The sequence below is a fragment of the Myiozetetes cayanensis genome, unplaced genomic scaffold (genome assembly GCF_022539395.1).
Source record: "Myiozetetes cayanensis isolate MyiCay16 unplaced genomic scaffold, myiCay2020 scf9, whole genome shotgun sequence".
Taxonomy (NCBI): domain Eukaryota; kingdom Metazoa; phylum Chordata; class Aves; order Passeriformes; family Tyrannidae; genus Myiozetetes; species Myiozetetes cayanensis.
In genome coordinates, this window is record NW_026088185.1 from 38,720,130 (window position 1) to 38,746,593 (window position 26,464).

At 38.2% G+C, this 26,464-nt stretch overlaps 1 protein-coding gene across 14 annotated transcripts in view; it reads right to left on the reverse strand.

The window, feature by feature from the left end:
• The window catches only part of BAZ2B (bromodomain adjacent to zinc finger domain 2B), a 113,686-nt gene that overhangs the window by 42,916 nt on the left and 44,306 nt on the right, over positions 1–26,464 (reverse strand). For 12 of the 14 annotated variants that reach the window (XM_050339324.1, XM_050339323.1, XM_050339321.1 and 9 more), the window contains exons 3-8: positions 12,071–12,226; positions 6,509–6,670; positions 5,229–5,422; positions 3,596–3,802; positions 2,513–2,911; positions 413–1,022 (exon numbers count right to left, since the gene is read on the reverse strand). In XM_050339324.1, the coding sequence (XP_050195281.1) occupies positions 413–1,022; positions 2,513–2,911; positions 3,596–3,802; positions 5,229–5,422; positions 6,509–6,670; positions 12,071–12,224 (1,726 nt within the window). In that variant the 5' untranslated portion in view covers positions 12,225–12,226. Of the gene's footprint in view, positions 1–412; positions 1,023–2,512; positions 2,912–3,595; positions 3,803–5,228; positions 5,423–6,508; positions 6,671–12,070; positions 12,227–23,394; positions 23,412–26,464 lie in introns of those variants that run through there. The other 2 variants (XM_050339313.1, XM_050339325.1) reach the window with 2 other exon arrangements.

Below are 26,464 nucleotides of genomic sequence, written 5' to 3' on the forward strand. Positions count from 1 at the left end.
AGTCCCTCTCTGGTTACGGAAGCCTGTTTTGCAGCTAGGCTCCACCTGCCAGAATCATTAACCACCAACTAGACCTAATCTCCATCCCATCCTGAGCACCTTGTCAGATCAGCAGTACATGAGCTGCAGGCCAGGTGGTTGATGTGGAAGGCAGGTCTCTGACAGCCTTTCCAGAAGGCTGTGGAGCCACCATACCAGGACAGCTGACCAAGTATCAAAACACCCCAAACATGATTTTGGGTGTGATATAATGGGGATGGGGAGATGTGCTGATTTCAAGGATATGTGTAGGACACTGCAGGCCATGATGGCCCAATACTTCCTGCCCCTATTTATAATATGGTGGGAAATGCATGTTTTCAAAACTCAAAAAATAAAGTTTCCGCTTTTCCTATTAAAAAGGTTAAACCACCTGATTGGCTATCATCAGAATCATCATCTTCATCGTCCTCATCTTCATCTTCATCATCGTCGTCATCATCATTTGAGTCGTCAGAGTCTTTACTGCTGGGGGCATCTGAGTCTACCCCTCTGAACTGCTCCACCACCAGTTTTGCAGAATGGAGGCGGTGCTGTGGTTTTACTGCATTAGCTGCATTATTGCTGACTGGTTTATCCTTTCCTGAGCCAGGTAACACAGGAGAGGTAGAGGGCATAACAGGTGTCCGGTTACCAGCTGCTTTTTTCCCACATGCACTCAAGTTTACTGGCAAAGAAAAGGGGGCACTACTAGAAATGGCTACACTTTCATTGCTCTTGGTCTGGGGTTTCGGTTTCGTAGTGAGTGCAAGAGGAGCCTCCTGGATGACGCTCTGAATAACTCCATTGGGTTGGTGATTACCTAAAAGTGCATTTGTCAGGAAGGGGTTAGAATGGTTGTTTTCCAAGGATGTCAGTTTTTGATGAGCTGGTGAACTAGATGTTGATTTGGGGCTTGACAAAGCTGCGATAACCTTCTTCAGGTTCTTAGATGATTCCTGTTTCTTTAGCTGTGCTGCTGGGAATGTCTGTTTATATTGTTCCTAAAGAAATAAGAAGACAGGAATAAAATGTGGAGGTGTTTGTTTGGTTTTCTTTAGTATTCAGGCAGGTGAAGACTAGGAAATTTTAAACATCTGCTAAGCAATTTTCAGTATGTCAAAAGCAGGCTACCACGGAAGAGATGAGTAACCACAAGTTACACAAGTCTTGCATAACTTTCACTGCAAATCAAGTAGGAAGAGATGAATTGAAATCAAGATTCGGTTGATCCAAATTATGTAGAGAAGATTTCTCACATGCTATATTCCTCTAGACGGTGACTTTTGTAAAAATATTAAGACTCTTGAAAATAGTAATTTTTAGAAGAGACTACTCTTGTGTGCAAGCATAGGAAAACCCCCACTTAATACTTATTTCTTTGCCAAACTACCTTTAATAATTTTTTCATTTAAAAGCGCACGGCAATGTGTTTTTAAACACTAATGGCCACAACACTAGCAGAAAGCTAACAGAAGACTCTTGGCATAGAAAAATTCTATTAAAAAAAAAAACCGGGGGGGGGAGGGGGAGGCATTAGTTGTAAGTGCTGTGATATACTAATTTTTTAACTGAAAAAGTAGTTCTTCAAGGTTCATCAGGTAAAACTTAATCAGTAATGGCTCAGAAATGCATGTAAAGTTTACACTGTTTTTAGTCTAAAGACTCTTACAAAGAAAGATGGAAAACATAGTAAAATGGTTAAAGATGGTATATTTTCAATAATTTTTAAAAATAAATTCAAGCCTAATACACCCTTGAACTTACTAACATTTAAAACTGAATCTGAAATTACAAAAACCTCCAAAATAAATATTCACACAATGCATACCTCCAGTACATCTTTTAGAGAAATCAAACCACCAAATGAGGATCCCCAGCTAAAAAGCACCTGAGATAGTGGACAGTGTCCCTGCCCATGGTAAGGGATAGGACTGGATGGTCTTTAGGTATCTTCAATCCCAAGCTGGGATTCTAAGAAAACTATGGAAACAGCCCTACTGATTTTTAATAGCTACCAATGCATAAATATCTGTCTTTAAAAGAGCAAACAAAAATCAAGGTTACATGGAACACTTTTTTAAGAAAGGCTTTCAGCTTCTTTTTTTAATTACTTTGACTAAAAACTATTCAATTTGAAACGAAGTGAAGCTGCCCTTACAATACTAGATATGTGAAGTATTAAATCAACATTCCCACTGAAACTAGAAGCACAGGAAAAATATCCAGGCCACACAATTTATCCATGAGTACTTTCCTTATTTTGACACTGATTTTAGCTGCACATTGTCCTTAAGAGATGATCCACACAATCTAATTAATTTACACCATTCAGAAATTCAGATTAACTTTAAAAGCACATAAAAATTTCATGATTATGAAAAAATATATACTTATAACTTTAATACACTGCATTTAAAAGAGTTTGACAGCACAATGTTCCATCTTGTTAAGCAAGTAACACCGATTACAAATAATCATAACATTCACTCACCCGTTTTGATCTGACATCACTGGTCAAAGAGAGAGATTCTTCAGAGGTATTTTTATTCCCTGCTTTGAGTAGATCAGGGGAAGGAACTATGAGTTTTAAATAGGTTTCCTTTTTGGCTTGATGTACCAAAGACAAAGGTTTCACATTAGGAACCAATCCTGTAGACTGTATTACACTTGTGTGTTTGTTCACAGATTCCTCCTTTGCCTGAGAGCTTTGGAAAATAAATGGAAGCTGCTGTGACAAAACCTGAGGCTGCTTCTGCTGGGACTGGAATGATGAGTGAGTCTGGGAATCAGACACAAGAGGTATCTGCTGGTGTGTTCTTTTTTCTTGAGACTTTTCATGTGTTTTTTGTCCATCAGTTTTTGTATCTGTTACACCACTATGCATTAGCACCTGCAAAATATGTATTTTTGACTGTTCATTATATAAGTTTAAAATTCTTTGATAAAAACAACGCATATGATCAGTCTCCATGAAACAATTATACTATTCTAGGCAGAGAATGAACAATAATAATTTTAAAATCAGTCTTGTAATATATTTATTGTTCAGTTGGGTTTTTTGTCCCCAGATAGTTTCAGCACGTGAAGACAATGTTTACTAGAGAACAAGTATTAAACCATAGTTGTTCTTAAATGTATTTTTGACTGTAAACCCAAAGGGATACCAAAAATTCCAGTCTTCTCATTCTGCTGCCTACCGGTGAAAGTAATCATTCTTCTAGGAAAAAAGCAACTGCTGAAGCAATATCCATAGAGATATATTTCCAATGCACTATTAACACACAGTACTTAATTTCTTTGTATTTCCTATTTTACAACAAAAATAAGGGTCTACCAACTCTTAAACTCCTAGCCTGTAAAGAACAGCAATACATAGACATGCTCACACAAAGGAAGCAAAAAAAACCATAAACAGAAACTCTGAAGCAAACCTAAATAGAGTACTCTTAGCATTTATTAACATACAGTTAAATAATTGCTCGCTATCTTTTCACAAGCAGGAACAGGTCAGTTTGTCACAAACAGCCTGCAGTGACTGAGGACTGTGAGCAGCAGGGTGGGGTGTTATCCATACCTTGTTCTTGCTTTTGTGATGTGCTTCATTTTCAGAATCAGATTCATCATCTTCACTCTCTTCGGCACTCTGGTCCTCCTCCTCCTCTTCATCCTCCTCTAGGTCATCCGAGTCACTACTACTTATGCCTTCACTTGAGGTGTCTGAAGAGGAGCCCGAATCACTGTCACTGTTACTAGAGCTTTCCATTGCTTTTTTTCTGGGCTTCTACCAGAAAGATGAATTCTCTGTTAATGGTTTAGCTTTAATCTGTTATATAATCTTATTATTACACATAATCTTTGGAACAAAGAACAGTGAGACTTTGGAGTACAGTGATCTGCTGTCCTTAAAGACAAAGTGTTTCACAAGATGATGAAAGTTAAAAACTGGTCACAAAGTTCCACTGAAGTATTCTTCTGACCACACACTGAGAGAACAGATGGCATCACTACATTTCGAAGCAATACATCAAATTAAGGTGTAGTCATGGACAGTATATCAGAGCGTCACAATGACATCCATCTCTGATACTGTTACACTCAACAAGACGCACCATGATACGTCACAAATGTACTGTGATGAGTGAGGATCCCACACAGTGTTAAAGTCACTTTTTGGACAGATTTTGGTTTATCACTGTTACATACAGCCCTTTGAATGATCATGTACACACACAAGACAAAAGAAACTGGATGAGAACTTATAACTACAGCTTTGAGGATCAATGCTTCTGTCAACCCAGAATTTGTTTTTCAAACACTATAGGCAAAAAAATTCACAGAACACAAGTTACTATCAGCTGCACTTGAAAATTCCCCGAGATGGTAGGACAACAGGACTAGAATTCAATTCAGGAAGACAACATTGCACAAAAAGTAACTCTTTAGATTATCATCAACTGTAAAAAGCAGTTTGGATCAGCTTTGCCTTCTTTAAAAATAAACAAACTAAAAATTTATTTTTAAATTTTTTTAGATAGTATCCTCAAAAGGAAACTACAACTAAGGAGATGATCAAAGCAGTCAGAAGATGAATACTAAAAAAAAAACCAAAATCCTGAAGAAAGAAACATTTAGAGAAGTATAGTTAAAATGTTTTAAAATAAACCATACTTTTTAGAAGCAGAGGCAAGAGCTGTTACAGTTGAAATTTAGAAATGTAACATCACTTGTACAAAGCCCAGCACGAAATACTCCCATCTGCCCCCTTACTTATTCCTCTGACTTCAATTCCTGCCGTGGCTTCATGCTAACACACTGAAATAAAAATACATATTTTTTTTGGAGGAAACAAAACCATTGAGAACCTGAAATTTATCTGCATCAGACAGAGAACTTAAATGTTAAGATACAGAACAAAACACTCTTAAGAAAGGTACTTGTACATCAAAAGAAAGTCTATCAATAATACAGAATTTACACTTCAAGACAAATGGTTACACAAAGGAGAAGACAGCAATGCTGACAAGCATCCTGACAAGCATCCTGACTGAAACTTGAAAAGAAAAAAAAAACAAACCAAAAAAACCCAGGCAAAGAGAGGAAGAACCCAAAACATCTTGCACTCAGAAAGAATGCCTCAAAATGCTGCTGTGTGCAGAGCACTTATGTCAATGTTGGTCTGAATCTTCAGGTTTTTTCTGTGTATTTACCTTATCTTTGATTTTGTCAGCCCTGGTGTCCAGAAGCTGAACTCTGCTCTGCTCCTGGTTGTATTTGCGCCCTCCTGCTCCTGAGGTCACAGCTTTCCCTTGTCCTGCCAACGTTTCAATGCTCGTGGAGAGCACAGACGTGCTGACAGCAGACACTGCAGTGGTACTGCTCCCATTCAGTGATCCATTTACACCTGAAGATGACAGATTTACAAAGTGATGCTAAAATAAATCTGAAGTAGCACATACTTTCTTTGAGATGCTCCAGTCACACTAACCTAGCTTTCATAAACACGTAACAACATACTAGACTACTTACAGCTTACTCCCCACATATACTAAAAATTTGCCCTCCAAGTGTCACTTCAATTTGGAGTTACTTTAGTTTAAACATACAGAACACCCATGATTTAAAGGACAAACACAATTAATGCTGTAAGGGATGAGGGGTGAGGAGGGAGGGGGAGAAAAAAATCTGAAATTGTCCATTTTCAACTCATAGAATCATAGAATATGCTGGGTTGGAAGGAACCTGTCAGGATCATCAAGTCCAACTCCCAACTCCACAGAGGACAACTTAAAAAGTTAAACCACAGATCTAAAAGCACTGTCCAAATGAGCCTGTTCACCCTCTCTATGACCATTTTCCAACACCCATGTGAACTCCCCACTGCAGCTTTACACCATTTTGTGCCCTCTCACCAGACACCCTAGAGCTGAGACCCAGCACCTCCTTCTCTACCCCAACATGAGGAAGCCACAGACAGCAACGAGGTCATCCTCAGCCTCCTCTCCTCTAAGCTGAGTAGACCTAGTATCAAACACCAAACCAACGTATCTCACATCTTCCAAAGGCATGCAATACCACATTAACAAGAACAGGCTGTCCTGGAGCTCTTTTCAGCAATACCCTGCAGCAATCCCTCCCTCCATGCTCCCCACAAACAAGGCCTGGTGTCTGCTTCGGATGTGTACAGAAACAGGAGTCACTGTGCAAGCACAAGGCCCCCTAAAGAAACCGTAAACTTTAAAAGAAAACCTTTCCCTACTACTCAGTCCCAGACACACTATCTAAGGAAGAAGAGGGAGGGAAATATTAGCAAAGAATATTTCGTTATTGAAAGCCCACACTTGTATGTCTCACGCTTAGCTAACAGAATCAATTTTTATACAACTGTTTACAAATGGGAAGAATGATCAAAGGTAAAGCTCAAATTCCACATCTTTCTGCATGTGCAGAAGTTCAACATGGTTATCCCCTCTACAACTGCAGCCATTACCTTTGTCTGTACTGTTCCGACTACTTTTTCCCGTAGTTCTCGAGTGGAATGAAGCAGGATCGTGATTCTGAGCAGCAGGTGCAAACAGTGGTGGAATTCCCAAGAGCGGTGGGAAAAAAGCCGCCCCAGGACGAGAGTGCGTGTCTGCTGTTCGCCACCACTCTGCACCACAAAGGAAAGAAACATAAACTTCAGTTGTTTAAACAGTGTATTTCAATATTTCTGTAAGTATATTGCATACATATATATATATGCACTCATACAGATATCAAGAGAGATGGAGAGCAAGCAAGCAGATTTATTAAATCTAGAGGTAAAACAAAGCAGTTTGGAATTTCTCAAATGACACACATGTCCTGCAGCAACTCTGGTCTTAAGTCATTAAAGCCAGCAGCTTTATTTAAATGCATTCTGAAAATAAATACAAGAGGGAAAAAACAACACAGCTAGATGAACTGGATTGTAAAAATCACAGGTAAACCATAAGCACAGATGGAGCTGTGCCCACCTTAAACAGTAAGGAGAGGGAATCTAATGCAGAAAGGAAAAGAAGTGAAAAGGAAAAAGAAAAGAGAAGTGACCAGAAGGAAGTAAAAAGAGAGTTTATTTGAGCTGCTACACACCTGGGAGGTTGGGAAAGGGCAGCACAGAGGAGGGCAAGCACAGTACAGCAAGTCAGTATGTGTTCATAAGTTAGGACAAGGCAAGAATTTATAATAACACAGATGAGAGACAAAAAACAAAGGACCAGAAATTCTGTAATCCTGATAAAGGAAACTTCATAGGAGTTTCAGAGTTAAACTTTATCTTTTGAGATTGCCTGAACACAGGGACGGAAGACAAAGCACGGAATTCCCAGACTGTAAAAGCATACATATCCAAAAGAACAGAACAGCTGCTAATGCAAAGGAAAAGTAGGAAAATACTGACATCAAAGAACAGTAAGTTCATTTGTGCCACACATTAATGCCAACAGCAGTGCATCAAAAAAGACAGCATAAGACCAAACACTCCTTGTTTACCAAGAGATTCACCTGAGACTCACATTATCAACAAAGGCCTCCGCAAACTGACCACGCTTCTGGGGGACTTTTACACAAAAACCATTACTTGACCTTGCTTGTTAACCCTACTTCTCCTTCTAGACATTTGAAATGTTATTACTGCGTTACTGTATATAATTCTGGAACAGCTTCCTGACTGCAGTACCTCATCATGCTTGGTGTTCAGAACACAAAGGCACTCACTAGGACTTTTTATTTATTAGCAACTACAAAGTAACATAATGGGAATATTACATACACAGTGCAGGGAAATTCCTCTTACTGATTTCAGATTTCTGGTTCACATGCTTTTTTTTCCTTCCTCCAAAGCACGAATTCATTTGCCCTTAACTGCACTGATGCTATTGCAGGTGATGTGTACAGTATTTCTGTATACTTTTGACCCGAGTTTGAATGCATTGTATTTCAGTTCTACATTTGCTGAACATAGTTCAAATGTCTTTAACATCAGTTTGTAAATTATCACCAAAAAACCCCCCAAAACCACCACAGCCAACCCAAAACTAATTTCTGTATCTTCTTCCACAAAGCTTCCCTCTCACAGATCACAGAGGTGATAAGCAACACTGCATTGCAAGGTTTCATAATACTTTGAAGACTTTTCATTTTAAAACATCCTTTGAGATTGTTCACCATCTTTCTTCATCACACACAAAAAAAGAGTTGGTAACTTTACAGTATATTACACTTTACGATGGCCTTATAAAAAGATGCATTGTGTGCTACCTGAGCCATTATCTAATGTGTCCAGAAAAGAGAAGCCATCCATTTTTAAATATGCATGGAAGTTTAAAAACATGGAAGAAGTAAAACAAAGCAAAAATGGAAACAAAGTCTTGTAATAATAAACTGAACTGTAATGGCATTTTCCCGCTTTCTGACTGGATGAAAACAGTAACAATTTAGTGTTTAGCAATTAATTCTATTATTTCCTTAATTTTTCCTATTAAATTTGCTCTTCACGTTACTAACTTACCTCTGACACGCTCCACATAACTAAAACTCATATTAAACCTCACTCTTTAACATTCTTGCCTTACTTCAAATAGGTTAAATATTTTTGAGCTCAGCTTTTGAAATTCTACTAGCCACTGCACAGATAATGATTGAAAGCATTACTCCAAAGGGCGACATACATTTCAACAATGCCAGTCTCTTAGTAACATGGAATGATAACTGTGAATGCCTTTGTTAATATTAATGAACTTCATGGTACAATACAAGTTTTTCAAAGGAGCTAAATAGGAATAAATACTTAAATAATGTGCCAACCAGCAGAAATACAAAAATAACATGGTATTTAAGGGAATTCCACCTTACACAGCAAATCTGAGAACTGCTTGGGGTGACAGAAATTACTGCGTATTTTCCTCCTCTCTCTGTCTTTTAATCATTACAGTGGTAGCAAAGTTTGCATTCTACATGCCTTCTAACACCAGTAAATCTTCCTAACTCTCTGTGTGCATAATTCCAAACTACTTATGTGAGTGATTTCCTAGTACTGGTCTCTCAGTGTAAAAAGCTGTAAAGCATGGAAAAGGCTGGAAATGGTTTATACATACATAAGTAGCATCACCCAGTCCAACACTGGCTTGAAAAACAAAAGCCCTCACACAAATAGAGAAACATCAAAAATCTCTTCATTTAAATGAAAAGTACTGCATATCTCAGTAAAGCACCTCAAAAACACAAGGCATTTTAATAAACTCCAAATATGCTCACAGAATCAAGCACACAAGGACTCATTCTTCAACTTTCCTTCATAAATCATAGGTTAAAAGATGCTAGACTTCGACTAATTTTCTAAAAAAAAAAAAAAGATTTAGAAAGGGATTGACAAAACTGCACACTACTGAGAAAGCTGATACATAATTTAGGCCCAAACACTGCAGATGATTAACTCTGAGGAGGTAAGAATATAATGAACATACAGGGGGCACAGACCTCCTAAGCTGTATTTTAAAAAGTATCCACAACATGGTAGCTCTTGTAGACACAAAACACTGAACTATGGTTCTCATATGAGAAAAAGCTGTTGATTCATATTCTTTCAAAGTTACTAACATTCTTGTGAGGGTGAATTTAAACCTCTTTCCTGAGTCAATTTACTTTTTCAATGTGCCTTCTTATTTTCAGCAATGGGTGAACAAGAAGAAAGCAAGTAAAGTATCTGTTTACTTGATTAGAATGCTTTAATTATTCAGCAACTAGGCTGTATTAACCAATTAAACTAACAGTATGTGATATATTCCATAATGTTTTCACACAGGTGTTTTGTCTTTTTGACCTGAGAATATGCCAAATAATTTATTTGTAGTCTAATCTCCTTGGCAAAACATAAAGACTCCCAGTCCTAACTCACCATGTATTGTGGGGGACCTGACAGAATATGCAATCAAATTTATCACAGAAACTACTTAGTAGACTATTGATTGCCGCAAAGAAAATAAGGAGATAAACTGGAATTAAAAGAACCTCTCTAATCTAATGCATAGATGAAGATGCCTTTACCTTCACTTAGTAAGAATAATTGTTCATTCTTAAAAAAATTATTTTATTAGATACTAGTGAAATGCATTTTTAAATTTTAAGATAATTAAATTATCAGATTGAGATTGACAGATATTCTTGGGGTTTTTTTAAATATCACAGAAGTGAAGAACAACTCACTTTAGGAACAAGCTAAAATATTAGTCTACCTTGGCTACAGAGTAGCTTGTGCATTCAGGAATCTCACTGAAGTTGCCATTCTAGCCATGGGTCATTCATGGGAAAAGTCTTTGGCTGGTTGACAGCATAAAGACTTCTGTGGGATTTCTCTAGGACAGTCTATACCTTTTCTGAGTAGATACAACAGTAACCACAGTGCACTGTGTCAGCACAGAAACAGGTATACTCAGAGATAAAACTGATGGGATAGCACAGAATAAGCTACATTCCGGCTTGGTTTTAGGAAGACAAAGTGTCTTTGACAAAATATATACGTTCTTAAGCATCAGATGCTGTTAGGCAAAGGATCTGACCATCAAAAACACGAATCCTGAGAATTACTATAAGTCTTTATGACTATTAGCTACCAGACAGAAGTGAAACCTTTTTTTAAAATAAAGATTGAGAACAGAATTTTTTGAAGTCCTTTACTGAAAAACTACATGGGTTTTCTAGTGAAGACGGAAACCGATAGCTGAGTATTTTTATTACATGATTCACCTCTTCAGTCTTACTGAATTCTGGCAGACCAAACATATGTCTTATATATACACGCAGTGTTACGGGACATACAAAATTACATCCTGTAATATCTACAAAGCAAAAGCAGCAAGGAGAGGTAAAGGAGTCACAGAAATCCTCAGGTTGGAACTGTACATTTATAGCCAGCCACATGCTAATGAACTCCTGCTAAATTCTGGGGACCACCACCGAGAACCAATTCAAATAGCACGGGCTAATGAACACAGCCAAAAAATTCTTTTGGAGCCGCATTTGCAGGGGAGGACTGAAAAATATGATACGTTGTCATTTATTCATGATGAGTTTTAGTTAAGAACTCTCCTGGTTGATTTTAGAGAAACTAAAATAAATAGGTGAGACGTAACTCTAGGTACGCAGACATTCTGGTTCCTACTTTTCTTCCTGGGGCAGCTGCAAATGAACACATGCAGGGTATAGGAGGGCACTTGGAATCTACTCACTCTGTAATATCCAGGCAGAAGAGTTTTTCAATTTGTAGAATATATTTTTGCTCACTCTACTGCAAGAACCAAGTTTGTTCTGCAAGCAATGGATTACCATGAATTTAAGATGAAAAAACTTCTATTTACAGTATTGACATAAGAATCAGTAATACCCAGGCTAAAAAAAAGAATGTTCTCCAAAAAAAGTCATCTCTTCAAAAGTGAAGACAGAAGCAGCAGGAAAGAGTTATTTACCATTTCTTGTTCTGTGGATGACATAGGCATCATTCAGTTGAAATATGAGTTTCATTCACAAAAAACAAGATTCTTGCATAGAGAAATCTTTTATATATATGTTTCTGATTCAAGACGTTTCATTCTAGTCAAGACTATCCAAGACCTTTTCAATTTCAAGTTCCAAGATAAGAAACTATTCATCCAAATATAAAAATACAGTACAGGTTGGGCTTGAATGCTGAGAACATGACGTGTATTCACAAAGTTGATTATTAGATCTTAATCTGAAAGTGGCATAGAGTTTGCTAGATCAACCCTTTACTTGATCCTTGCTTTCAAGGCAGCCTTGTGAACTGAAATTTTTTCACATTTTAAAGCGGTGATTTTTAATTAATTTCATTACTTCAATAAATGAGTACTATGTAAAATGTATTCACAAGAAATGAATATTGCTTGGCAAAACAAAAAAAAATCAAACGTTTTTCTCTGATGCATCTGTGCAACCCTTTTATCTGACTTGTAATAATAATTACAAACATTGAGAAACACTAAAATTACATTGCAATATAGACTTGAGTAATTTTTACCACATGTGCTAATTGTGGAGCTCAGTGTCGCAGCTCCAGTGGAAAGGCCACCTTTCGATCCTTCTGAAGCTCCCGATGGTGTCGACGATGCTGGAGTGGAAGCAGCTGCAGCAGAGGAGACTGATGCTGATGTTAACCGCTCTCCAGACTCCATATCTGTAAGAGAGAAGAGAAATGTCTCTCCTCCATAGCAGGAAAGGAAATCACAAGGGACTACAGGGTTGTTTGTCCTAACTATGTCTCAGGATCTGCACTAAATTCTTGAGAGGCTCCTAAAAGAGCTTCACACAACAAGTACATCGCACTAACAGCCCCCAGCCATGAGGGAACCCAGCACAGCATTAAGGGAATGGGGTAGTGCTCTTCAGAGTTGAATCACATTTCTACCTGAAGGCCTATGGGCTTACCTGACACCACTACCCACGCTGTGCCAGGGAGCTCCAGCTCAGCTCAGTCCAGCCTGGCCCCTTCAGTCCCTGCCAGAGCCAGCCCACACTGCAGCCTGTCCGTGCTCAGTCCTCCTGCCAAGATCCCACATCTCACATTCCAGCTTTCCCCTAGGACAGCATCACCTCCCATCTTCTGCCACTCCTGATCCGACTACATCAGAAATGGGCCCTGGGCCTGACAGGTTCTGTTACTGTGTCTAACTCTGCGACCAGCAGTGCCCAGATCCTGTGGAACTGCACCAGAGCCAGCAAAAGCCCTGCCTGCATAATCCTCAACTGCCAGCCTGTCCCTCCTTGCAGAGCAGCCCTGCTCTTACTGCTCTCTGACAGACACCAGCTTTGAAGAACCTGTGGTATGTGCCAGAAAGTCCATATCCTAGACTCTTAAATTAAGGAAAGGCCCGGCAGTTATGGTAAGGTAGTATAAACATAAGAACTCCTGTAAGTTGGTAGGGGTTTTTTTGTTGTTGTTTCCTCATAAGCTTCTCATAAAAAATAAGACATTTTTATTTGTGCCATGAATTGTCCAAATCAAAAGTTACCAGACTTATTTCAGTGAAAGAGCATGTGTATTTTAAGGAAAACAGACAGTAAAATTATTCTTAAAACCACTAGTTGTTGAGAAGTGGTTTCTAAAATACTTAAAAAATGCAGTCAAGCCAGTGATGTCTTAGCACAGTGGTAGCAAGCATCAACAGACTGACTGACTCAATTTACCAGTGCTGCAGGTGATGGTGAGTCAGGATTAGAGAATAAATAAGGTGGGGAAGAAATCTTTTCAGAGTCCCTGTATTATTAAAAAAGCACCAAGACTAAGCACATTGAACTCCAAACAGGGAAACTCCCAAGAAACCGGTTCCTGTCCCAGAGTGTCCCAGGAACAGAGGGAGATTTCTGTCAGATTTACCACTGGAAAGGCTGTCAGAGAAGCACCCAAGGCTTTACTAAAGTCTAGGCAGACACATCCACAGCCTTTCCCTCATCTGCTGAGTGGCTCACCTTGCCATAGAGGGAGATCAGGTTGGTCAAGCAGGATCTGCCTTTCTGCCTGGGCCTGATCCCCTCTTTGTCCTGTATATGCCACATGATGGCACTCAGCATGATCTGCTCCATAACCTTCCCAGGCACCGAGGTCAGGCTGACAGGCCTGTAGTTCCTCAGACGTGACCATCTAATGTATTTTGTAAACAAGCATAGTTAAGAACCACCTACAAGTAATCCATATTTGAGTCATAAAAACGAAGATATCCTTGGCAAATCAATACTTTTTTAATACAGAAATGTAAATTTAGCTTTACTTGCAAGCTTTAACCAACATAAGCATCTGTTTGAACTGGTAACACAGCATCACATAAGAACAGGGAGAACGGTAATAAACTGCCCTTTTAAGGCTCCCCTTCTTCCTCTCTCCCCCCCCCCTTATTACAGTTTGCAGGGGGCTGGGAGGTATTTTTGAGAAGACGCTTTTTCACCCTCTAATTTAGCTGCTTAGGTCTTTAATAGATAAGTGGAATATTGGTATTTCTGAATTATTCTGAACTGAAGAAATTATATTCTTTTCCTAGAGACATACATACTTTTGATTTCAAACTAAGTCAACCCTTAATTATGTGTAGTTAATTACTCTAACCACAGCAGATGGCTGACTCCAAAAGAGATAATCCCTGCAACAGTCATTAGTCAGGATCAGCAATAATTACACTGTAGACCTAATGCATTCTGTGACTAAAAAAAGTCCATACCAGTTACAGAAGATCCATATTATTTTTGACTTCAATATAAATTAGACATTAGTTCCATTGCAATGTATTTTGTCAGTCAATACTTAGGATGAACTTTCATGATTGTTTTGTTTTTTAATCTCTCATATTTGTAAAAGAAAATCAGTAAATAAAGCTAGGAAAAAAACACTTTTTTATTTTCCAGGTGTAGTGATTTGTTCTTCTCAATGCTTTGTCTGAAACTCCAGTTATTTTCACAGAATTTTTCATAGCTAATAATAATCATTAATGCAACCGAACCCAACGAAAAGAAAACAGAAAGCAACCTCTCATTAAAAGGGAACGAAGAAGAGAACATGAAGCTTTACACAAGCAAAACGTTGTCTTTTCTGAGGAAAAATAAATTAAAAAAAATTACTTATGTTTAATAAAAACAGAAACACCAAAACCAAGTAAATGTTTACTAAAGCAAACAACAATCAAATCATTTTCAAATGTAACAAGTTGAAATTTGTTTAAAGTAAATCAACTTGCTATTCTATGCTCAAAACCTTTGCTGAAATGTACCCTAACACAGAAAAAACCCCAAACATTTCCTAGTTTTAAAGAGGTATTAACAAGTAACTCCTTTCGTAGGATAGTATCATGGATAAAATGGCATTCTGTCAATGTTAGCTGGGATGTGTGAATACTATTAACTGTGTCTTGAAGACATCTAAACACTAGACTAATTCACCTCCAAATTCCAGTTTAAGCTCTACACTCCCATGTATTTGCTTCATTATTTCAATTATTACCTCTAACACAGGGAAAAAGAAGTTGGGTTAAAATATGTTTCAGTCTTCCTCAACTACCAAGGAAAATCTGAAAAAACTATTTGACAGCCACTACGGAAGAGTTCCACAACATCTCGTGTTCTCTTGTCTTACACAAGGTATTTAATTGTGTCGTGTCATAATACCACCAGTCCGCAGCTACTTCTTGTGCCAATGAGAGCTCTGATGCCAGAGGTCTTGCAGCTGCTGAAGGGAAGCACATCAGAGTCTCTCAGAACAGCCAATCCAGCACAGCAGAGTTCATCACGGGTGGGAAATGCCCCAGAAGGTCAGTGCTCCAGGGCTGAATGCAGAGGCTGGGTGCTGGCTGGGAGGTGACTCAGCAGACCAGGCAGCATCTGTGGGTTCACCTCCCACAAGGGCCACAGAACCAAGGAGTAGTGGAGATAAAACCAGTGGTGTGCCAAAAGATACACAAAACAAGCAAGCACCCCAACCAAAACCTGGCAGAAAAGGAAGTGAGGTCCCCACAGGAAGGGCTGCAGCTTGCCACAGAGCACCTGTGAACACCAGAGGTTCCCTGCTCTGGTGACCGAGTCTGCTCACACACCTTCCACACAGTCTACTACAGCTACAATGTTTTACACATTGAGATGTTTAAACTCAAATAGAAGTGTCAATATAATGACTGAGATCCACTTTACATGTCTCAAATACTGTACAAACCTGAAAGGCCAAGTCAGTTGCTAAATATTCAAAGTTTTGCAGAATTATCACTGCAATTACGTCACTTTCAATAATTTACTCTAAGCACTTTAAATAAAGCTCTCCAGGGAAAAAAGTCACCACAACAAAATTTCTTTTAGTAAATCAACCAGCATAATAAAACCTTTTTTAGTAAATCAACAGCAAGATTGGCTTGTGGTTCATAGGTATCATACAAACTACAAAGACTTCTACGCACAAATACCCTCAATGCATTACTCCAGTTACACTGCATGAACCAGACTGTATGTTCCAGCATTACATTCTAAATGGGGTTTATAGCCATCCCCTGCCTCATACTAGACCAGATTCAGTGATATAACAACTCACTGTTTTATTACATCAGATTCCACAGCAGTGAAAAGATTCATAAAATCACAAACACAATTCCATAGATGTTTTTTCAACAGTCTTTACCCAGAGAAGGTGACTTGCTAAAAGTCACTTCAAAGCAGATCTGACTCTTAAGTTTGGTATAACTGAGTCAGGACTGGCCCACAAAAATGAAAACAGAGAAGGGATTCAGCTGCCATTCTACTATTTGGTAATACACAGTGGTCATTTTAAATAGATTCAGGATAAAATGACATTTTAAACAATGCATCTCTTTTGACTCCATCCGACAGGATAAATTCCTCATTAAACAATACATGCAAATTTAGATACAAATCAAAAAATTTATTTTCTCTTATTTTACAAGTAATGGTGTTCCTTTTAGTTAGAAATAAATGTCACTTTGAATACTTCTGCATTCACACGTTTCAACAATCTTCATGATTATGGTAAAGAAAGTCTATTTACAAATAGGACATTATATTTTACTTGCTTTACAGTCCATGGAGGGAGGAGGGGCACACAGGTCAGGTTAAGTTACAATCCTCCATAAGCCTCATTTATGGATAAACCTCAGAATATATTCCTGAAAGCTGCATAATGGTAGGCAAGAAATCTAATCCACCCAGTTTGTACCACAAAAAGTGTATGGCCATAATAGGCACCCATGAGGCAACACAGCACTGCAGAGAGGCACTTAATGTTGAAATGACACAAGTCTACCTAAAACAAACACTTCAAACCCAAAATAACAACACTAAGAGTCTGGTTTAAATAATATATAAATAGAATCTTCATAGAACAGTTTGGGTTTGAAGGCTTTCACTAGACCAGGCTGTTCCAAGCCCGTCCAACCTGGTTTCCAACAGTGCCAGGGATGGGCAGCCCATAACCTCTCTGGCCAACCTGTGCCAGGACCTCACCACCCTTAGAGTAAAGAATTTCTTCCTAATATCTAATTTAAACCTACTGTCCTGAAGTCAAATCTATCTGCAATATCTGTTATTCTGTATGAGCCTATCAACTTTATACATGCATATTTTGCAGTCATCATTTTTATTAAACATAAACATCTCTTCACTTTCTGTTATTTTCACTTCTATGCTGGGTTAGGAAAAGTTGACACCACCACCCTCAAAACACAAAAAATAGACGGAGAGAGCTTCTGACACAGATGTAAACGCAGCCACGAATGTCACCCTACAAAAGCAGCTGCCCAAGTCACTTCTTGCCGCACAGCAAATTTTAATCAGGTGACATCCCCCCCTGTAAGATACTTCCACCAATGGAAAAGCTATGCAATCCACCCATCTAAGAGTAGTAGTCACGATTTAAACAGCAGGGTGGCAGTGGTACAGTGCAGACAGTAAGGCTCATGGAGACATCGCTCATGGAGTGGAGATGACAGCACTATGTGTCTGTATCCCAACACTTGTAATAAGTATTGACATCTCCTAAAATCGATGCAGAGCCTGGACTTGTCATGACTTTGGAGGCTGAAATAACAGCAGTTCTGAAGAACATTCTAATGCAAAGATTCTCTGGCATCACTTTGGTAAATACACAACACAGTTTCAACAGATTTGGCTATCAAACTGAAACAAATGATTTGCCATTTCAGAAATGACATTTTACAAACCTTTCTGTTCAAACAAACAAGCCAACCAACCCACAAAAACCAATGAACAAACAAATCACAGAACCACAGAATATGCCAGGTTGGAAGGGACCCACAAGTACTATTGAGTCCAACCCTTAGCCCTCCACAGGACCGTCCCCAAAAGTCACACCATGTGCCTGAATCACTGCAGTATTTTATACTGTCTTGGGATTAGTATTAATTTTTATTTTTGTGCATAACAGTTCAGCTTAACATGTTTCCAGTTTCTATGTAAAAGGTCAATCTTTCATTCCCCACATACCTATTTTTTTTTTAATATCCTCGTTATGAGACTTCAATACTTGCTTCATCTGCACTAGATTCTAGTACTACTACATCTTGTTCTACAGAAGCAAGACTTAGCATTTTATACTATTATTCAATGTGTGAGGGTATTGAGCAAACTGTATCTATATCTCTATAATTTTTAAAATAATAAAGTGTTGCAATGGATCTGTAGTATATAAGAAAAATAGAAGTTTTTAATGTTGTTTCAAAATGGTTTTTTGTAGTTTTTTGCTAACTCTCTTCTTCCCAAGTACCCCCTCGCAGGGTTATCTCTATTCAGGAATGTCCTAGTGAGATATCGGGAAGTTTTCTTGTTGGCCTTTATCTACTCCTTTCTATTGGTTGTTAACCCTTTCTTGTTATTGGTGGTTCTGCAAGACCCCCTGAACTCCTAATTGGTTATTTTGTAATCCCCCCAAACCCTATATATATCTGATCCACGAACAATAAACTCTCTCGCTCGCTCCTCTGCTGGTCTCTGTTGTGAGTCTTGTTGGGCTCCATGGGGACCATGTGGTGGGGGGCAATGGAGGAGCATTTTCCCCTCCAGATAATGGGCTAAAAAAACCAGGTCCTGGAGCTCCCTTTTCCCAATCCACCATCACGATAAAGTATTACTCAATCTTTGCAAATTGATAAATAATACAACAATTTTTAAATACATAGCAAAAATTCTTACTTAGGGTGGCTCTGAAATAGGTAACAGGAACCCACATCAGAAATCCTATGCAATAGTAGTTCCAAAATCAGTAAAAAAAATGGAACAGCAGAAATCAATGCTTTTTCTGCTTTTCCAAAACCTAAATTTTAATCTGCCAGAGGCCAATTATCTGCTTTTCTGCTGACATTTTGCCACTTAGAAACTTAGCTCCTGTTTAGGCATTGTATCATATACCCCTTCCCACGCTTCAAAAGCCAGATTTCATCTCAAACTCAAAATATAGGCTTATCTCCAATTACAGGGACCAGCAGAGCATCAGAAAACACCTAGAGAGGAAGTACCCTTCTGAATCTCTGAAAGCAAATGTTGCCACAGGTTTGTCTGAGAACTGTTAAAATTTACCACTGTTTGTGCCAAACATGCTTTAGTACTTCCATAACTGAACCTTGCCATTCTTTACCAGTCTTTGCCAAATAACAATGGAAGGCATTAAACCAAAGGCTAACTTTCTGAAGCCTAAAGTATCTGCTCTAACATGTATATACAAGACCACTCAAACTCGCTACAAACAATGTATTTTGCCCACCTGGTATTATTTGACTTTGTGCTGGAAAAATGGCACATAAAAAAATGACTGGGTACAAAAAACTCTAAAAAAATAACCTTTAAAAGCATAAGCTAAGGGTAATTTAGGGAAGAAATAACTACAAATCCAATACCTGTTTGAGTGTATGAACTCCACACGTGTCAAAATAATGAGCTCAGAACTAGTTCACAGGCACTCCCCCATAAGAAAGAGAATGCTTAGAAAAGGATTCTTTTATCCTGCAGTCCTAAACTTACAAACTACCATAATACCTCATCATACTCCAACAAGCAAGAAAGGGCAAGGATATTAGTCAGTCCTTCCTAACAAATGGTCTAGAGGGTTTTTTTTGTTTCTGTTGGGTTTCTTTTTTAGATTTGTCATCCTAACAATTAAAGTTACTATTCCACACCTTTAAATATTGCTAAAACCTAAAACCACCAGCAAACTCTGATGAGAAATGAATTCTGGGGTACCAAGTCAGAGTTCCAGAAAAGCATTCAGGAGAAACAAATCTTTTCAATCTATACCTGTAGCAGCCCCAAGTTTTGCACTGGGTCCTGATTTTGTTTTAAAATAGCACCAAACTTCAGTCTCATTATTCTAACATTAATACCATTTTACATTAAAACAAAAGGAGAAAAAGCCAAACAGCTGGACTGTACATTCAGTTCTCCAATGCCAGCAAAAACTAGTTTTAACCCACATGACAGCAAAGAAGTCTATCAGCCTCTCGTGTCATTGAGCGAGTTTTGGCACTTTGACTAAAAAACTCATCACTGAGGAATGCTATTTCCTGAGTTTTGAACTCTTAAAAGTACCTTATGGTGTCATCTAGCAGGAATGTAATGGTTCCCACTAATAAGCTGAGACACAGATAAATGGTCTCCACATTTTCATGCAGTTGCACTTGGGTGGATCTTTGGAAACCCAGAACCAGTTCTAGGAGGAAGTGCTCCGTGCCATAACAGCCATTGTTTTGAGTCAGCTTCATCATCAGCATCCACCTCCTTTCCCAAAATATCTTAGGTTGTTTGTTCATTGTTTCTTCCCGTTTTAAAGGCATTAGAATATTTTTTATAAAATTGATGGACTTAAGCATAAACAAAACAAAAACCACAAACAAACAAAAACCCCATAAAACAACAGAGTCTAATGAAGTTTACCTAAACAAAGGAACTAGAGGGAATAATAACGGAGTTCTTAAGATACAAAGAAATAAAATCAAGATTCCACGGAAGCCACAGCAGCTATTATCATGTCAGAAGACTACCCTTGCTGGCTCCATTCACCACATTATTTTTACAAACCAAGCACATGCAAATCTAACAACTTGATGTTATTTACACACTTGAAGATAGTGGTTAGACATAAAAAAACCCTGACAGATCACACTTTTATTTCCACATACTGGAAAGAAAGAAGATAATAAGCCATCTGTAGTTTCATCTACAAAACAAAAGTACTGTATCTAGATTTCAGACTTCTAACAAAGCTACATGCTAAACATTACATTTTCCTACATGATTAAAGAACACTGGTTAAAACATAGGAGACTATTTCAGGTGTACAGGTGTTGTTTTCTTGGCAAAGCCTGGAAACCATTTAAAGATTAACAGTGATACACAGTACTCCCATAAACCATTCTTTCTGAACTCAAATGCGTTCTGCAAACACAACCAGTCAATGATGGTCATATCTCAGCAAGAGATAAAACTGTGGCTCTTTGGTGGGGTGGAGGAACAGGAAGCCTGAGCAGCCCCAACTCTTGCCACCCTTCTCACTTCAAGAGGATGATACAAGAGGTGCACCACAAGGCCCTTTGGCTGGACCCAGGATTAGGATCTGTCCTTCCCTCCGTGGCAAGAGCAGCTTTATTCCTTGACCACAGCTGCTTCCCGCACTTCCATCTCCCCAGGTAGGGAGGCAGGCCAGGAGCTGCAGCTCAGCAGCTCCCATCGGGTTCCACCTGTTCTGCAGGAATCTGGTTCTGTAAGTTAGGCTGAAGCTTTGAGACAACAAGGTCAGCTGTGAGGTACAAGAGCTGTGAGTTTAAGAGCCTCTACAGAGGTGGACTATGCAGAAAGATCAAACTTTTTTGAAACACCGGGATTGTAGGACATTGGAGAAAATGGAGCAGGGGTACAACAAGCCAGCTGGACAGCAAGGGAGTCTGCTGGAAGACAATACCTCTTTTGCTGGCACCCAAGCTAGGACATTTCACAGACAGTGTCAATATTAAGCACTACTGTAAATTATTTGGAACATCAAATTATATAAAGTTTATCTATTAACAGGAGCAATTCAGTATTTTGTTAAAAACATTAATAGAATCTTATTTTGTAAGAGACAACAGCATAGGATAGTACTCCAGGTAACTGGGCTTCCAAATTAAATACCAGTGTTAAGGGGCTTGTAAGGGAAGCAGCACATGTATGAAACCTGAAGCTATCCTGTGAAACCTTTATCTTGATGTTAATGTTCTCAAGATGAAGAGGTCATAGTTTCATAAAGAATTGTGACTGGTACTCATTGCTCAGTAATCCTCAGAATACATGGATAAGTATTTTGGGGGAAAAACAGTTCCAATCAATGGCTTCCCAATGCCAGGTCTTCACTACCTGAGAGCTCTTTAGCAAAGTACTGAGGTAGAATCCCTCCTCTTTTCTTCCCATGACATTTTTCCTGCCTTGTTCCCCTCAAAATAGACCTGTATCTACATGCTCTAGTACTCCATTGTCCACACCCTTCTCTCTATAGCTAACAACTCAAGCGAACTAATAGGTCAAGCACCGCCAAACCTTCTCTCTACCCCAAGCTAGAGGGACACTGTTCCTCACCTACTTACTTTTCTCACAGTCTGAACAAAACAGATTTCTTATATATGCTGTCTAGTTCACAATTTTTTAATAACAACTATTTAATTCCAAAATACCTATTTTTGTAACCATCTAGTATAAAAACATCTATTTCTTTTAACTGAATCATACTTTTCCTCCATATTTCATTTTCAGTTCCAGTTTCTGTTAATGTAGGGATACCTCCTGTTACTAAATGAAATTTTACATAAAATTATTTCCACAGTAAGATTCGACAATACAAAAAGTGGACTTTTGAAGAGCAACAATAATTTTGGTTAGGAACTCACTTGAGGTTTTTTCATACTCTAGCTTACAAAGGGGGAAAAAAAGAAAAGTTTTTGGTACCAAGAACACAATATCATTTTAATATTAGTTTATTTTGGAACTGCAAAATTTGATTTAGCACTTTTCTAAATTTTCACAAAACACCCAAGAACGTGCCTTGATATTATTTGCTATAGAACTCCAGTAATGTTTACCATGGCACGTACAGCACTAGGGCAAATGCTATGCCAATTATATTAGTGTAACATAAGAGCAAACCAAATAAAAATAAAAATCCCTGTAGACCTGTTTAACAGAGACAAGTAAGAGCACTGTAACTATTGTTTTACAACATGAAATCTGCCAGACTGATGAGCTTGGGCAAAATAAAACTGGACCTGTGCACTGAGTGACAGCTGTCACACTCTCCTGGTCCTCAGCAGCAAGAGCTGAGAAATTAATTTGAAGCAAAATAACACATCAACTGAAAAACCCAGAGAAACAGCACTTACACAGTCATATAAAAAAAGCTGACAAAAAGGCTTTTCTGTTGTATTTGAAGATTAAGTTTGTTAGACACAAAACAGTTCTGCAAGTGACAAAAAGATTATGAAATACCTACACTTCAGAATGTGCATGAAACACGCATTTTATGTCACTGTATTTGTCCAGTGAGTATTCACCAGAATGTTTCATAAAGTTAATACCATTTGTCTGAAACCTACATAGACCTTAATGCGTGGTTTTTTAAATGAAAATCAGACATATTTGCTCATCACTACTATCAGATAAGCATTACAAAAAGCAGTAGTTGTCTTAGAATTTAAAAAAAATTAAATTTGCAAGTCTATATAATTCTTTTTATATTCTTCTTCCATCTATAAACATTTCAAACTATTAACCCAGGGAAGGCAGGGGGAAGAAGCACAGGAGAACAGAGAGAGAACATGAACAGCTTACTGTGGAGAGTGGTTTAATCAGGAAGTAGCCATTATCCTGTCTCTACAGAGCAGTGACAGCACTCCAAAACAAGCCGTGGGGTGGTGGTGGGGGGTTCTGTTGTTTGGGTTTTTTCAGCCAAGAAGGAAGAAAGCACACATGCTATCCTGTCCGAGTTTGCAGAGCGCAAAGGTCACCAGATGCCTATTGTCAAAAGCTATCCTGAAAACAAAATCCAAGCAAGCGTTGAAAAAGCGGTGTCTGACGAAGCATCGAAAATCTACCACAACCTCCCTGTGTGTTACACACAGAACATGGCTGTCTTATTCAGAGATTAGCAATTATTGTAATGAGATACCGTCGGAGAGGGTCAAACAGTGCTTCCTGCAGTTTACACATCTTGATTTCCTGGTAAACAAACCGAAAGGCAGGTGGAGCCCTGGGATAACCGGTAACACGGATGCTCCCGGGAACAAACCAGCTCAGGTGAAAAGTATGCAGCTTTATCTGTAGTTCATTTACACAAGGCAAGAAGGTAGCAGGAAAACATAAAACCAACTGAACTATAAAGGAAATTTTTTTCCACAATTTTACACAGTCATCATCCTATTTTATGCCAAGGCCAAGAAAAATACTTTTATTTTCTTTTAAATGATACTGGTGTACACACACACACACACTCTCCAGAACAAAGTACACGCAAAATTATTTTGGTATGAGAAAGCGCTATGAAACAATAACCTGAATCAACTCTAGAAAAATCTGAAGCTGAGACAAACAAATACTATTCATTGCATTTGAATGTAAACACCAACCTTAAAAAACCCCATAATTTTAAAAGAAACTTGATTTTTTGAAACTAACACTTTTCCTCCACAAAAAGAAATAATCAAATATGGACTAAACACATGGCAATGATTCAGTGAGAAGAGATTATAAGGTTGTTTCCTACCTATAATACTTCCAAAAATTTTCACAAGCTCCAGCTTAAAAATCGTATTTTCACAGTGGAACTACAGAAGGCCCTAGGCTGCTATGAAAACTAAAAGGAAAAAAAAGAAAAAGCAACCCCCAACAAACAAACAACAAACACTCCCCCAACAATAAAAACATTGACTAAGAACAAAAAGCTCGCTACTCCTAAGCAACTAGAATAAAGTATTTGGCCAAAAAACAGAATACAGAATTTTGGGGCAGTGTATCAATCAATTGTTGCTCTCTCAGAAATTCTGCAGCATGGAAGAAGAAAACCTAGGGAATACACCAAAGTATCGTGTCTGAAGAAACAAATCAAGGAATAACACACTAAAGAGTTTCTAATAACACTGTTAGAAATACACTGCAGCCATTTTTCACATTAAGCTCAGGAAAGGAACAAAGGAAAGCTATGAGAAGAAAAATAGAGAAAGCATTACAGGAAACATCATGAAATATGAAGGGGTGCATCTGTATCAGCAAACACTGACAGTGAGGATGCAGCCTCTGCCAATTAAAGAGTTATTCTGCCATCACTCTCTCCCAAACAAGGTAAGATATAGTAAACAAGAGGGATCTCTGCAACCAAAACAATACGCCAAGCAGGAATTTTGGAAGCTGTGCTTGTTACAGATATAATTAGTGCAGCCACAATTTCCTCATCAAACACTTGGATATACCACTGCTTTAAGTAAAACCAAACTAAAACTTCAGCATTTCATTCATCTGGTTTTCTACTGTTTCTCATTTTACAAAAAAGCAGTTTTGTCAAAACATGTAGAGCATTTCTGAAGGAAACAGTAAAAATCCAAACCATCAAATGAGAAAAGCCTTCTGCAAAGACAAGGAGTATCAGCAGCGTTCTTCACAGTAGCCCTGAAATTGTTTTAAAAAGCAATGTATATTGTATTTAATCAGGCTAAGTTTGGTAGTAGTATCACTGCAAACAAGCTCTCACTGCAAGATTTAGGAGATCATGACCTGAAGTCTCAATCTGCTAATTATTATTAATATCAGAAAATTGCATGCTAAAATACAGCCACAATTAACTTGAGTCTTATGTGACACTGGGAAAATCACACACAATAGCTCTACGTGTTAAAATAACAGCCCATAAATTATGATTTTTCTAAAATTATTTCAATCCATGTTGCTCATAATGTGAAAAATACTTACTGTGGAACAGTTGTTTTGCATTGACAGTGCAGTCAAGAAGAGGGAAACAAAAATATGCCACTGGAAAGAGCCAAACAGAATGCTCATACTTACTTTCTGAACCCTGGGCTCAATTAGATCCCAGCCCAGTAACACCCCTGCAGCCATCAGAGAAGCTGAATATACTGAACTACAACCCCTGTTAGTCAGCAAGAGGGTAAGAATGATTCAGCAACTGACAGAAATTCTACAGGCTACCAAAACAACGGTGGTCAAACACCCAGCTCCATGAAAAATTCTGTTTATAAAACAGACCTAACATGATACAATAAATCAGCTACTCCAGCAATGTCTTACACATGCATCAGCACCCACCCTTGTGAAATGGCACAGTATCAATCTGGGGAGCCCAACTGGAAAGTTACTGTCTTTCTGAAAGATTTTTTTTTAAGAGTATTACTTTCTATATAGTAAATTCTGACTATAAATATGGGTATTGAATACGACTCTAGCTATGCATATTGTAAGATAAGCTAAATAAAAATTTAAAATCTTTAAAAAACAATACATATGGTAACAGTGAGTAAAATACTGAAGTGTCCTTGTACTGAGATTTCAAACATTGCCCTTGTAATTAAATCTATGGTCATAAAGAAATTACAAAATCCCGAAAACTTTACCTACTAGATTTGAGCCTATCTAGAACTACCTATATCATTCAGGTCAACAAGTTTTGATTTAAAACTTCTTAGTTTACCCTGTGACAACCAAATATAAAGGAGTTAATGAATTTTGATTATACACCCTGGAAAATAACATGTTATCTCTGTGTAACCTCCAGTGAATGCTAACAAAGGCAGAGATCTACATTTTGGATGGTGCCTTGATGCAAACACCAAAACTGCCTCAAGAAACACAGATTACTTCACACAGAAACACCCACTTAAAATAGCAGACCTTT